General features: G+C 46.4%; 1 protein-coding gene across 6 annotated transcripts in view; it reads right to left on the reverse strand.

Annotated features, from left to right (window-relative positions):
• CROCC2 (ciliary rootlet coiled-coil, rootletin family member 2) overlaps nucleotides 1-13,793 on the reverse strand; it is a 207,065-nt gene that overhangs the window by 143,212 nt on the left and 50,060 nt on the right. For 5 of the 6 annotated variants that reach the window (XM_048864821.2, XM_075132330.1, XM_048864820.2 and 2 more), the window contains 5 exons: nucleotides 13,392-13,557; nucleotides 12,587-12,693; nucleotides 9,988-10,215; nucleotides 8,003-8,099; nucleotides 7,776-7,865 (listed from right to left, as the gene is read on the reverse strand). In XM_048864821.2, coding sequence (XP_048720778.2) covers nucleotides 7,776-7,865; nucleotides 8,003-8,099; nucleotides 9,988-10,215; nucleotides 12,587-12,693; nucleotides 13,392-13,557 — 688 coding nt within the window. The remainder of the gene's footprint in view (nucleotides 1-7,775; nucleotides 7,866-8,002; nucleotides 8,100-9,987; nucleotides 10,216-12,586; nucleotides 12,694-13,391; nucleotides 13,558-13,793) is intronic. The other variant, XM_075132329.1, reaches the window with a different exon arrangement.

The raw sequence follows: 13,793 nt of genomic DNA on the forward strand, positions 1-13,793 counted from the left end.
GAGTTTGGTTGGTTAAAAAGCAGTTGCAATGGGTGAGCAAAGAGCATATGAGAGCCTTGACAAAAAAGCCCTGAAAGTTTTGTGTTCGGAAAAGGGGATAAGCTTTAGAAAGAAAGCTACAAATCAAGAACTGAGAATCTGTTAATGGCCAGTGATCAGGAGGCAGGAGCACAGCCCTTACCTGATGCTAAAGAAGCTACAGAAGCAATGAAACTGCAAGCCCTGAGAGACAGCCTGCAGTTGGAACATGAACAAAAACTGGCAGAAATTCAAATGAGAGAGAAGCAAGCCTTGACCCAGCTGAAAAAAGAAGGTAAGACAGAAGGAAAGGCTGGCTGCTAAGGAGAGGGTCCGCCAGATGCAACAAAAAACTGACAGACTTCAGCTCCAAGTCAAAAAAGCAATGGAAGAACAGCAGAAATTGTATCCTCTTGAAAGTCCAGTATATAACAATGTTGGTATGTTGTATAACTTTGAGCAGTTGTCTGAGTGTAACCAAATGTACCCCAACACTGCCACCTTTTATGTAAATGGCTCCATGTCTGGTTGGCAGCCGGTATCAAGTGGAGTGCCCCAAGGGTCGGTCCTGGGGCCGGTTTTGTTCAATATCTTCATTAATGATCTGGAGGATGGTGTGGATTGCACTCTCAGCAAATTTGCGGATGATACTAAACTGGGAGGAGTGGTAGATACGCTGGAGGGGAGGGATAGGATACAGAAGGACCTAGACAAATTGGAGGATTGGGCCAAAAGAAATCTGATGAGGTTCAATAAGGATAAGTGCAGGGTCCTGCACTTAGGACGGAAGAACCCAATGCACAGCTACAGACTAGGGACCGAATGGCTAGGCAGCAGTTCTGCGGAAAAGGACCTAGGGGTGACAGTGGACGAGAAGCTGGATATGAGTCAGCAGTGTGCCCTTGTTGCCAAGAAGGCCAATGGCATTTTGGGATGTATAAGTAGGGGCATAGCGAGCAGATCGAGGGACGTGATCGTTCCCCTCTATTCAACATTGGTGAGGCCTCATCTGGAGTACTGTGTCCAGTTTTGGGCCCCACACTTCAAGAAGGATGTGGATAAATTGGAGAGAGTCCAGCGAAGGGCAACAAAAATGATTAGGGGTCTGGAACACATGAGTTATGAGGAGAGGCTGAGGGAGCTGGGATTGTTTAGCCTGCAGAAGAGAAGAATGAGGGGGGATTTGATAGCTGTTTTCAACTACCTGAAAGGGGGTTCCAAAGAGGATGGCTCTAGACTGTTCTCAATGGTATCAGATGACAGAACGAGGAGTAATGGTCTCAAGCTGCAGTGGGGGAGGTTTAGATTGGATATTAGGAAAAACTTTTTCACTATGAGGGTGGTGAAACACTGGAATGCGTTACCTAGGGAGGTGGTAGAATCTCCTTCCTTAGAGGTTTTTAAGGTCAGGCTTGACAAAGCCCTGGCTGGGATGATTTAACTGGGAATTGGTCCTGCTTTGAGCAGGGGGTTGGACTAGATGACCTTCTGGGGTCCCTTCCAACCCTTATATTCTATGATTCTATGATTCTATGTAAATGCTGTTACTGTGAGTTCAGTAGAGGGTGGCCCCATAAATTGTGCCAATGCTATATATGGGACTGGTAATGAAAAATTCATAGAGAGTGTAAAAGTCAATGGTAAAAGCTGTTTAGGGCAAATTATGGCTTCTAACATCACTCTTGTTAAAAGAAAAGGAGTACTAGTGGCACCTTAGAGACTAACCAATTTATTTGAGCATAAGCTTTCGTGAGCTACAGCTCACTTCAAAGGATACTAGTACTCCTTTTCTTTTTGCAAATACAGACTAACAGGGCTGCTACTCTGAAACCTGACTCTTATTAAAGCAGATCTGGTCAAAGAGGAAGATTACTTACCAATTCAGAGTCTGAATGTTGTAGTCCTCTAAGAGTTTACTGTAAGCATGCCTTTAGCCAGAATCCACCTTGAATGGAATGGTACTAAGCATGAAGGTATAGCTGGTGTAAGGAGGTTATTGCCTAAGGATCTTTTGATTGGGGAAAATGTCAAAGCTTTATTCAGACCAGGTAGCCAGTCACAGGAAAGGAATGATTTTAAACCTGTCTGTTTTGGGCAATGATTTGCCTGGGGAGGTTTTCTCCAAGTGTTTGTCTGAGCAAAAAAGCAGTATGTCTGTGAATGAAGTTTCTGAATGTCTGTCTAATGTCTCAGAAGTAAATCTGGAATTAGATCAAGCACAGAAAGAACTCATTGGTCAGGAAAATGTTTCTCAGGAGCAGATTAAAGTGGATGGTCAGAGTAAAGCCCTAACTGAGAAAGGAAAGGGTAGATTTTTGATGGGTAATGAATTATTGGCAAGTACAGTTTGTAAAAGTGAACCTGGAAAAGGTAACTGTGATTTGCTGGAAGTAGCTCAGTGCAGTGAAGAGAGCAGCAGTTTATCCTCAGGAGCGGCAATGTGCCTGATAAGGAAAGTTTGGATGAGCCTAGGCAGCCTCGTGAGCTGATGGCATTATCTAGTCAGCAGTTTGGGAAGGCAAGGATAGTGGAAGATGAGTGTCCCTATACCTTACCTAAAAAAGAGAAAAGGAGGACTTGTGGCACCTTAGAGACTAACCAATTTATTTGAGCATAAGCTTTTGTGTGCTACAGCTCACTTCATCGGATGTATACCTTACCTATTACCTGTGTGGAGAATTGTGACAGTGAAGGAAATGTGTCTGTGTCTGTCAACGGTATTGACTTGCCAATGGAGGGAGCTACCCCGGTCTCCAAGCAGTTGTCTGTGAACAACCCTGTGTGCTGGGACAAGGGAAATGAGATCCCAAGCTGTGTGTCTGGTAAAGTAGAATGTGTCTCCAGCTCTTCTTTGTCTGTGGAGCAGATAGAAGGTGCCTTTCAGCCTGTGCGGGTTGAGAATAGTGTAGTTGTCTCAGAGTTGGTTCTGGATTCAACTAAATCCCAGGAAGGGAATGGTCCTAAGTTTGTGTCTGCTAGGGAGAATGGCGCTGTAACTAGGTTGCATCCAGTTAGTGTTGTAGCAGAATCCCAGACACCAGACAATTCTGGTGCTTGTATTTTGCCTGTTGCTAATGTGTGGCTGGGAAAGGTGTAGCAACTCTGTCTAATAAGGGTGATACCCTTGCCAGGGCACAAGGAGAGCATAAAGGTGGTTTGATTGTGTTACCTACTGATGGTGTGGAAACTTGTAGAAAGAAGGAAAAGATTCCTGAACTTGTGTGTGGCAAAGGGAAGGAGAATGCTTCTAGCCTTTTATCTAGGAAGTCTATAAGTATGCCTGAAAGGGGATTGTGAAGGAATCCACCTGATGGGCCAGAGGTGATTCTGGATGTAAGTGAGACCCAGAAAGAGTCTGTTGTTGCTCAGGAAAGTGTTCCTTTAGATTTCAGAGTAACAGCCGTGTTAGTCTGTATTCGCAAAAAGAGAAGGAGTACTTGTGGCACCTTAGAGACTAACCAAGCCCTAAGTGAAGAGGGTAAGGGCAGCATTTCTGAGAGGGGTGAATTGCTCCTTCGAAAAGCTCCTAGGGAAAGGAATCCTCATGGTAGTCTTTGCAAGCAGTTTACTGCAACTGAAGGGTGTGAAAGTGATTTAATCAAGAAAGTTTTAGTTCCTAACAGCCAGAAATTTTCTATGGTGAATGGATCCACTGACTTTCCTTTTGAAAGATCCAGCGTGGATAGCTTTGAGAAGGTCTCAGATGGAGTGAAAGCTGTTAAGAAAGTTGAAGAGTCCTATAACCAAGTGGCTGTGTTTGGCCAGCTTGTTGGGGAGACAACCTTGTTGAGAGAGGACACACAGTCTCTGTCTCAGGTTCAGAGGGAAGACTGGGTAGCTGAGTCTGCAAGGCAGAACAGCTGTGTAGTTAATCTCTCGAGAATGCAGGGGATGGCAGGTATACTCTCATCTCTAGACACTTTGGACATGACTTGTATTCTCTCAGTGAACTTAACATCTGATTTCATATGGAAGCCGAGGTTGGTAAGGGAAGGACCACAGAACTTTGAGTCTAGCTTGTTAGTGAAAATGGATGGTATCTCTTTAAGACAGAGTCCAGCCTTGGAATTGGTAGCAGTTAAGGATCTAAAAACTGATGAACTGGCTCCTGTCTGTGGTAATGCAAATTACTTGGCTGGCAGGGAGAAGAAGGACTTGCGAATAGCTATTAGCACAGAGAGCACACCCAATCAGCCAGTGAATTCTGTTAAACTAGAGAAATCAGGGTTTGATCCTTCAGGACAGGAAGGAAAGAGAGACCTTAATTTTGCAAAGGGAAGCCACAGGCTAACCCTGAAAGGCCCAAACCTCAATGGTATTAAGCCAAAGTGTGGCATGACAAAAATGATTGTAAATAGACACTTGCACTGAAATTGTTTTTATTGCTAATTGTAATTCTTGTAACTAATGTGTTGCTATTACCAAAAACTGTAAAAGTGTACAATGTGCCAAATCTTTTGGAAAATCCCTTGAATATGTTAAAAGTGATACATAAGATCACACTTTATGTTAAAGGGCCTTGTTATACTGATGTTGCACAGTATTAATGCCTGTACACAGTCTTGGAACTTTTCACAGGGGAAAAGACATTCCAAACCTGATGTGCGGTGTGAACAGGGAAACTGAGGCACACTACCACATTGCTTTCATGGCTAAATGCCAAGATTCCTGTACTATAAACAATAGTAATATCTACATTAAGTTGATGTTAATTGGGTTTCAAACATTTGCCAGAGCTTTTATGGATAAAGTAGTTATGTTCTTTAGCTCTTGGCAAGATCACATACAGGAACCACGCTGCAAGAGCGGATCCAATCCACTATTGTTCTAACCAAGTTTTACCTTGAGTTTGTAAAGAGATTCATTCATGTTATTGAACATGACTTTGATAAACCATTTCTGTTATACACTGGTACGGCTCCTAACCCAATACTAGCTGTAGTAAGACAGAACCAAGGATGGGGAGCTTTTGGGATGCAGTCAGTGATGTTTGTGTCATCCCTTCCTGCATCAATTTTGCGTTGGGGGTGTGACGTTATTGACATAATCTGGGTCTGTATAGATCATCATTGCAACCAAGGTCCTGTAGTGGCACCAAATCTTTTATAAAGGGGGTCAAATGAGGTGTCTAAGACAAGGTTATGGTTTGCTGATTATGATTAAGCTGTTATCATTTTTGTAGTTGAAGTTATGAATATTGGCTCTATACTGGCTGTAGTTCAAACTTGTGCTATGCTTCTGGGTGACATCCCGGACAAGTTGGTGTCAGCTCTGCCTAGCCTGCTTGATGGCCCATTAAGGACCATCAGCTATACAACTGACCCATTGAGAGAAGGCAGACACGCCTTGGGATTCAGCAAGGTATGCAGGGACATGCCTATGGACAGAACTCTGAGGTTTTTCCAGGCCATGTCATGGACAGCTTGTCTTTGGAACAAAGAAAGAAAGACCACATGGCAAGAGAATATAAAAAGCTGCTGCAGCTCCTCCATCTTGTCTTCAATCCTGCTTCATACCTCTGGAGGAACTTTGCTACACTGAAGCTTTGAACCAAGGCCTGAAAGACCCATCCCAGCTGTGGATGTACTCCAGAGACTTGATTTGAACCTGCAGTTTATTCCACCACTGCTGCAAGCCTGAACCAAGAACTTTGTCATTACTGTATGTAATTGATTCCTTTTAACCAGTTCTAGCTCTCATCTATATCTTTTTGCTTTTATGAATACACCTTTAGATTTTAGATTCTAAAGGATTGGCAACAGCATGATTTGTGGGTAAGATCTGACTTGTATATTGACCTGGGTCTGGGGCTTGGTCCTTTGGGATCGAGAGAACCTTTTTTCTTTTACTGGGGTATTGGTTTTCATAACCATTTGTCCCCATAATGAGTGGCACTGGTGGCGATATTGGGAAACTGAAGTGTCTAAGGGAATTGCTTGTGTGACTTGTGGTTAGCCAGTGGGGTAAAACCAAAGTCTTCTCTGTTTGGCTGGTTTGGTTTGCCTTGGTGTACATAGAAACCCCAGCCTTGGCTGTAATTGCCCTGCTTTAAGCAATTTGTCCTGAACTGGCACTCTCAGTTGGGTCCCACCAGAACCAGCCTCATAACAGGCCCTTAAAGCTATTTAAACCCAGATCGCTATTGTAGACACCTCACTGCTGACCTAGGCACTAACCAGCCTAATTTGGTTCTGACATCAGCACTTGGGGCCTACAGAAGGCCCTGGTCCAGGAAGGCACGTAAGCATGTGCTGAACTTTAAGCACATTAAGTCAATGAAGTTACCTGAGCTTAAAGTGAAGCATGTGCTGAAGTGCTTTCCTGCATCAGGCCCTATGTAATTAATGCCCAACTCTTGGGGATCTACATTTGAAAACGTTGACCTTGGCTACACTGTCAGGAGATGGACATTAATCATAGAATCATAGAATATCAGGGTTGGAAGGGACCCTAGAAGGTCATCTAGTCCAACCCCCTGCTCGAAGCAGGGCCAATTCCCAGTTAAATCATTAGCCCCAAAACAAACAGAAGCGGTGAAGAGAACTGTGCACCCAAACCAGGAGCAACATTAGCGTCCAGTGCACATGGAGATATGAGATTCTGCATGCCCAATTGCCAACCTAACCGAGCTCTCAGCACCCGATCACGAGACATGCTGAGCATCTGCAATTCCCAGTAACATCCATACTCTGCAGGCCCTCAGTTAGGCACACAACTGTACATGCATAAAGCCATCTATAGCTTTGCTAGATGGGCAGCTCAAAATAATAATACCTTTTTCTTTTCATTCAGAGATTTCAAAGCACTTTCCTAAGGAGATCAGTATCATTATCCCCATTGTATAGATGGGGAAACAGAGGCTGAGAATGGGAAAGGGACTTGCCCAAGGTGTCCCAACCGGTCAGTGGCAGAGCTAGGAATAGAAGTCAGGTCTTCTGAGTCCTAGTCCAGAGCTCTAAGCACTAGACAACACTGCCTCATAGAGCTACTATACTAGGGTTCCATGGACAGCTGTTTAAATTGTGACTGGTGCCTGCATAAGAGTGTCAGTACGATGGCCCTGATTCTGCAAAGTCATTAAATCCCACTGCAGTCAATGGGACTTAAGCCCACGCTATTGGGTCTATTGTTACAAAAACAAGCACCAGCTCTAGAAATGGGACTGAAAACAATAAGAGCCTGAAGAGCCATGGAATGACTTAGTGCCTGCATCAGATTAGCAACAGCATGAGCTGAGCACCAGTTGGGAGGCCTGATTTCAAACAATCATCGAGCCAACTTTCAGAAGAACAAAATGTACAATAACAGAACCTGTAGTAAAAACTCTGCCCTAGTGCCTTCTCTTAGATACCTAACATACTCTATTCCAACACACGGGTAAGTAAAGAACCTGTACCATCAACTACACTGTTGTCTTTAATACACAATTAGTCATCAAATTTCCACTATTGAGCCATATGGTCTGAATCACCAAATTAAAACCATTCACAATATAGACATAAGGGGCCCTTACTGGATTTAGTTCTCTAGTGATCTAAGGTACATATGGCTCCCATTACTGTAGTAGCTGAGCAACCTTGTGAAACAGGGCATCCCCATTTTATAGAAGGGGAACTGAAGCACAGAGAGGCTAAGTGACTTGTCCATGGTCACACAGGAAGTCTATGGCACAGCAGGGACTTGAATGCAGATCTTCCAAGTCCAAGGCAAGTACCTTAACCACATTCTTGCACTTTGCTGTGAGTGAAGTAGCACACCTGTGTGATGCTGTTCACGATTTTCTGCAAAGATTCACTTTCATCTTTCAGGTCCTGCACCTCCAGTAGCTCTCCAGTTTTAGTGACTTCCTGTGTTCAAAGATAAGTGATTTCTTAGTGATGAACATAAGGAAAGATCAGAGAAAGTGTAAGAGAGTGTGTGTGTGTTTATATGTTTGTGTGTGATAGTGACTAATTGAGGGAGAGGAGTTTGTGGATATGTGTACCAGTTTCTGAACGTCCAGTTTTAGAGCAGAGATGGTCTTCTCTTTCTTTGCATTCTGTTCTTTAAGTTTCTGTCCTAAAGCGGTCAGTTCTGTTATCCTGAAAGATACAAGCGAGGCACAGAGAGCAGGTTGTTCAGAGTGAAGAAAGTACCACAGGCTCAATGGCAAAGCTGACATTTCCCCAGCACCTTTCAGTCCCTCCAGGGCATTCAGAGACAGTTCAATGCAGAGAACAGCTGCTTGTACAAGACAAGATCTACACACAGGAACTAGATGGATGGGGTGAACACCTGACACATTTCAGAGATAATGACCTTAACTAAAGAGGCACCAAGCCAGGAGGATCGCTGAGTGATAGGAAGGGAGGGTGGGATGAGAAGAGTTAAAACTTTACACAGCTGGGAAATTTGTCACTGATTTACCATAATTCTGCTGAACAACAATATCCTGGGCCACAGAATGCTATTTCCAGGGTAACTACTGTGTCATTTCTAGGAACATGAGAAGAGTTGCATTAAATATTCCATGGTGTTTACTGAGTTATTTTTCAAGCACATTTCTCAACATCAATATCAGAGGAATAAGAAGAAGCTGCAGCCATTATCATCCTTTGCCCTCTTTCCCTAAGCTTGGGAGCCCTGGCCTGGATGGCTGAGAATGGAAGGGGATTGTTCTCTCCAAGGCCCCAACCCCACAATTTGTTGGACATGGGTAGGCTCCTGCGCTAGCATAGAGCTGTCCATTGGCTTTAGCAGCGTTCAACACAAGCTTTGAGTCAGTTGCAGGATTGGGCCCAATACCCTTCAGTCTTAGGCTTCCCCTCAGAGCTCCACTGGTGATCCCAACCCTGACCTGGATACAAAGCCCCCTCCTGACAGGACAGCTGTCGCTCCAGGACTCTGCAGTCAGGGGAGGGCTCTGCAGTCATCCAGGTCAGTCCTGGCTTTCAGGGGAGGATAGCTCAGTGGTTTGAGCAGTGGCCTACTAAACCCAGGGTTGTGAGTTCAATCTTTGAGGGGCCATTTAGGGATCTGGGGCAAAAATTGAGGATTGGTCCTGCCTTGAGCGGGGGTTGGACTAGATGACCTCCTGAGGTCCCTTCCAACCCTGAGATTCTATGATTCTAACCAATGGATTCAGGGTGTTTATTTTCTCTAGTTTGGGGCCTTTTACTTCTCAGAAAACACTTCTGTGGGTTTAATCTGTTTGTAGCTGCATTGTTTTGAGCAGAAGTCGGGTTCCATTAACACATCACAGCCTGTCTGCCTACGTATAGTGGTTATATGGCCCTCCTGGCCTCTCCAAGTTCACCTTGGGTCCCCAAAACATGCCATTGGAAGAGGGGAAGGGGATGAGATTGCATCCTGTCACTGACTTGTTTCCTGGGTCTAAACCAGTGATCAGCATCTCAGAAGAACCCTTGGCAGATCAGTGGCATTATTTACAGGCAGAGTGCATCCGAGGTCACTCCCACCCCTGCCTGCAGCATGAACCACTGCCCCCCTTCCCCTTTCGATCTGTATTGGTTATTTAAAACCAGTGATGAAAACAACAGGATCAAAGGAGGGTTTGGTGTTTGATTTTAGTTAGAGTCAGTCCCAGGTGGCCCCACCATGCCCCTGAAGTGGAATCCCTCCTGCCCTAGGCAGAGCACCCTTTCCTTGGGTCTGAGGAGATTTTGCTTTCTGAGCTCAGATCCTCAGCTGGCCTAAATCAGCCCAGCCCCCTGGGTCCCACTGACATCAACGATGCTAAAAGAATTGACACCAACTGGCGATTGAGCCCATTAGCTTCAACAGAGCTATGCTGATTTACACCCGCGGGGGAGCTGGTCCATGGGCTTCAAAGGAGTTACATCAATTTACATCAGCTGTGCAGCTGGCCCTTCTTTGGAAGCTCTTAGGAAAAGCCAGAGGCAGGGAGCCAGAGCATGACCCCAACTAGAGACTTCTCCATTGGCTCGCTAGGCCCCATAACATCTTCACCTCGAGTTCAGCTCTACTTTCTCTCCATCCCAGCGGCTCTGGAGCTGAATCATGTCCCGGACCTTCTCCTGAAGCTGCTGCTCCAAGCGTGCCCCCTGGAGAGCCTGCTTCTCCAGCAAGCAGGCTGCACCACTCTCAGACAGACGCAGGTTCGAGTCCAAGTTCAGGCAGGCAGTCTGAAGGCAGCGTGCAGTCCTTGCCATGTCTGTCTGGGCCTCAGCCAGGCCTCTGGCAACAAGAGAGAAATCGCCACATGTGAAGAATCACAGAGAAATCCTTGCAGTTTTAGAGCGCATCACCTCAAAGCCAAGACAGGGCTCCTAGCACCCAGCCAGCCAACAGCTGTCTGAGCCTCCTCCCAACAACTGCCAGGGCCCCAGCAATGGAAACCTACTCAGGACTGTTGTAGGAGCAGTAGTGATCCATATGCTCTGTATAACCTGTATGTTCAAAAGATCTGTTACACTCCCCCCACCCCCGCTGCCCCCCTTTTTTGTCTCTTCTCCCTCTTTGAATACCTGTGAAGTGGCTTTCCCCCTCCCTCCTGGAATGCTTGTGGGATGAATGGGCTGCTTGAACAGCTGGAAGATCAGAACAGCTCCCAGGTAGACAAGGTGTCTGGGACTCTAATTAGGCAGCGCTCACACACCCAATGCATGGACACTGCATGGCCACTGTCCAAGGTGGAGTGTGACCAACCAGATGTGGCTAAGTCATCTCTAGTCACAGGCCATGAGGAGCAGGTCCTTAAAAGGGGAAGGGGCCATGTGCTCAGGAGTGCACTCACAAGCTTGTACCTCCTGTGAAGGCCCTTTGCCCGGACCGCCTGGCCAGTGGTTCGCTGCGTTGCATTCCATCGTGCCCCGGGAAGACTTACCTTCATCACACCATCCATCGCTGTGCTGTGGGACACTTACCTTGAAGGATCCTGACATCTCCAGTGCCGTGCCTGTCCTGGGAGCGTGAGTATGTGAGTGTGAGTGTGACCCTTCCCGCCCCCTTTTTTTCAGCTTAGCTGTCAGTATAATAAACCTGCAGCTTTCTGCCAAACTCTGGCGGGTCATTAGTCCTCCCTCAGCTTACTAGCAGGCCCAATTTTGGGGAACAAGGACAGCCTGGCACGACTAATTTCCTGGGGGGCACCAGGTCCAGTGCCTCCTTTGGAAGCTCGATCCCCTGTCTAGCTGTTGTGATGTTATTAATATGAACTGTGATCGTATCGATCATTGTTGCAACCAAGATTCTATAGTGGCACCAAATCTTGTACAATGGAGGTCATGTAAGATATCCATGAAAAGGTTATGATTTGCTGGTTATGATTATGCTATCTGTAGGCATGTATCTTTTTTGTATTTAAAGTATTGGCTCTATACTGTCTGTATTTCAAACTTGTGCTGTTTTTCTCGGTGACACCCCCAGACAACGTGGCATCAGCACTGTCTAGCCTGCTTGATGGCCCATTAAGGACCATCAGCTATACACCTGACCCATTGAAAGAAGGCAGATACACCTTGTGACTCAGCAAGACATGCAGGGACATGCCTATGGACCAAACTCTAAGGTTTTTCCATGCCATGTGCTAGGTGGCTTGTGTTTGGAACAAAGGAAGCGCAAGCCACATGGCAAAAGGACTATAAAAGGCAGCTGCATCATCTCCATTTTGTCTTCAATCCTGTTTCTTCCCTCTGGAGGAAATTTGCTACAAACTGAAGCTCTGAACGAAGGACTGAGTTACCCATCCAAGCTGTGGATGTACTCCAGAGACTTGATTTAAGCCTGCAGTTTATTCCATCACTACTACAAGCCTGAACCAAGAACTTTGCCATTACTGTATGTAATTGATTCCATTTAACCAATTCTTGCTCCCATCTATATTTCTTTCTTTTTATTAATAAACCTTTAGATTTTAGATTCTAAAGATTGGCAACAGCATGATTTGTGGGTAAGATCTAACTGATATATTGACCTGGGTCTGGGGCTTGGTCCTTTGGGATCGGGAGAACCTTTTTTCTTTTACTGGAGTATTGGTTTTCATAACCATTCATCCCCATAAGGAGCGGTGCTGGTGGTGACACAAGGGAACTGGAGTACGCGAGGGAATTGCTTGTATGACTTCTGGTTAGCCAGTGGGGTAAAACCAAAGTCCTCTCTGTTTGACTGGTTTGGCGTGCCTTAATAGTAAAGGAACTCCAGCTTTGGGCTGTAACTGCCCTGCTCTAAGCAATTTGTCCTGAATTGATACTCTCAGTAGTGTCCCACCAGAGGCCACATCGTTGCAGCTGTGCAGCTGTGATCCCCATGTAGCTTGCTGCAGAGATCACGCCTAATTAGCAGACACTTTCTCAATTCGCCTAGGTGAGCTGAGAGATCCAAGGACCCTCTGGCTGTGGTTAGCTGGTATCCTTCCATCTTTGGCAGTCCCTGGGATCAAATTTACATACCCTCTGGAGGAGATTCAGGTTAGGGCACCGTTACTTGGAGCCAGTGCTCTAACCAGCTATCGAGATCCACACACTTGTCACCCTCCTGCTTCCACCTACGGGGCCATCAGGAATAGTGGAGAAATCTCCTGGCAGAACCCCGCCCAGGCAGTACTCACCGCTCTGCTGTGGCACGCAGCTCCGCCAAGTTACTGCGCAGCATGGCAGCTTGGCGCCATAGCAGCAGGATCCCGCTGTGCTCATTGCTTAAGTACAAGCCAGAGCTCTGAGGAAATAAGAGTGGGACGTGAGGGGCTGTGAGTACAGAGGTGACATCTCAAAATTCAGGAGTTCACCAAGGGAGTGCCATGGCCAAGGCCCAGTCTCCATCCCATCCTTTCTGCAGCCTAACCTCGTGTGTGCACACACCCTGAGCAGAGGTTTCCATTGAGTTGTCAGCAGTGACGTCCAGCCCCCTTTTGTGAGTGGATACAGTTAATGGAGAACCCTGCAAGGTGTACGCACCATTCCACCTTCCCCACAATGTACATCGCTTTGCATTTATCAGCACTGATTTTCATCCCCCATTGTGCTGCCCACTCCCCTGGCTTGTTCAGGTCTCTCTGACGTTGCTCTCTGCTCCTTGCTGCCCTAAATATCTATGTATCATCTGAAGACTGTGCCCCTCACTGCTCTGCACCCCCCGCCAGGTCATTAATACATTTATTAAACCACATTGGCTCTAGAACTTCAGCTTGGCTTCAGCTCTCAGCTCCAGGGAAGTCACCTTCTTTGACCCACCCTGCTGTGTTTAAGCTCAGACCAGTAACAGGCTACATGGGCATATTTAGAAATGGAGCTGGTGTAAACCAGCACAGCTCCATTGACGTCAGGAGGCCAGGCGCCCAGCTGGTCTAAACTAGCATCACTCCACTGAAGTCAACAATAAAAAACCAAACCACAATGCCCAGCGGAAGGACTCACCTCCCTGCCTTTGCCCCACTTGGATGCTCTCTGCTCTAGCTCGCCTCTCAGCCTGTGCAGGTCTGATGTTGCCCTCTCCAGCTCCCTCGCCAGTCTCTGATTGGAGCATTTCATCTGGTCCAGCTGTTCCCGCAGCAGCATGTTCATCTGGGAAAGGCTGGTGCTCCTAGGGCAGAACAAGCCAGATATTGGTTTCCCCTGATCTTCAGCACTGGCACTAGAGGGCAGCTCCGATCTCCAGGTACTCCCTGTGCTCCAGCAATCCTGCCCCAGTAACAGGAGCACCCTCTCCTGTGTGGGACACTCCGTCTCCAGGCTCAGTCCATCGAACATTTACCCTCCTATGGAAGGAGATGAAGAGAATACAGTCTCCATGCCTTGGATTCTGATCTCCAGAGCAGA

This window comes from Caretta caretta, chromosome 9 (assembly GCF_965140235.1).
Source record: "Caretta caretta isolate rCarCar2 chromosome 9, rCarCar1.hap1, whole genome shotgun sequence".
Taxonomy (NCBI): domain Eukaryota; kingdom Metazoa; phylum Chordata; order Testudines; family Cheloniidae; genus Caretta; species Caretta caretta.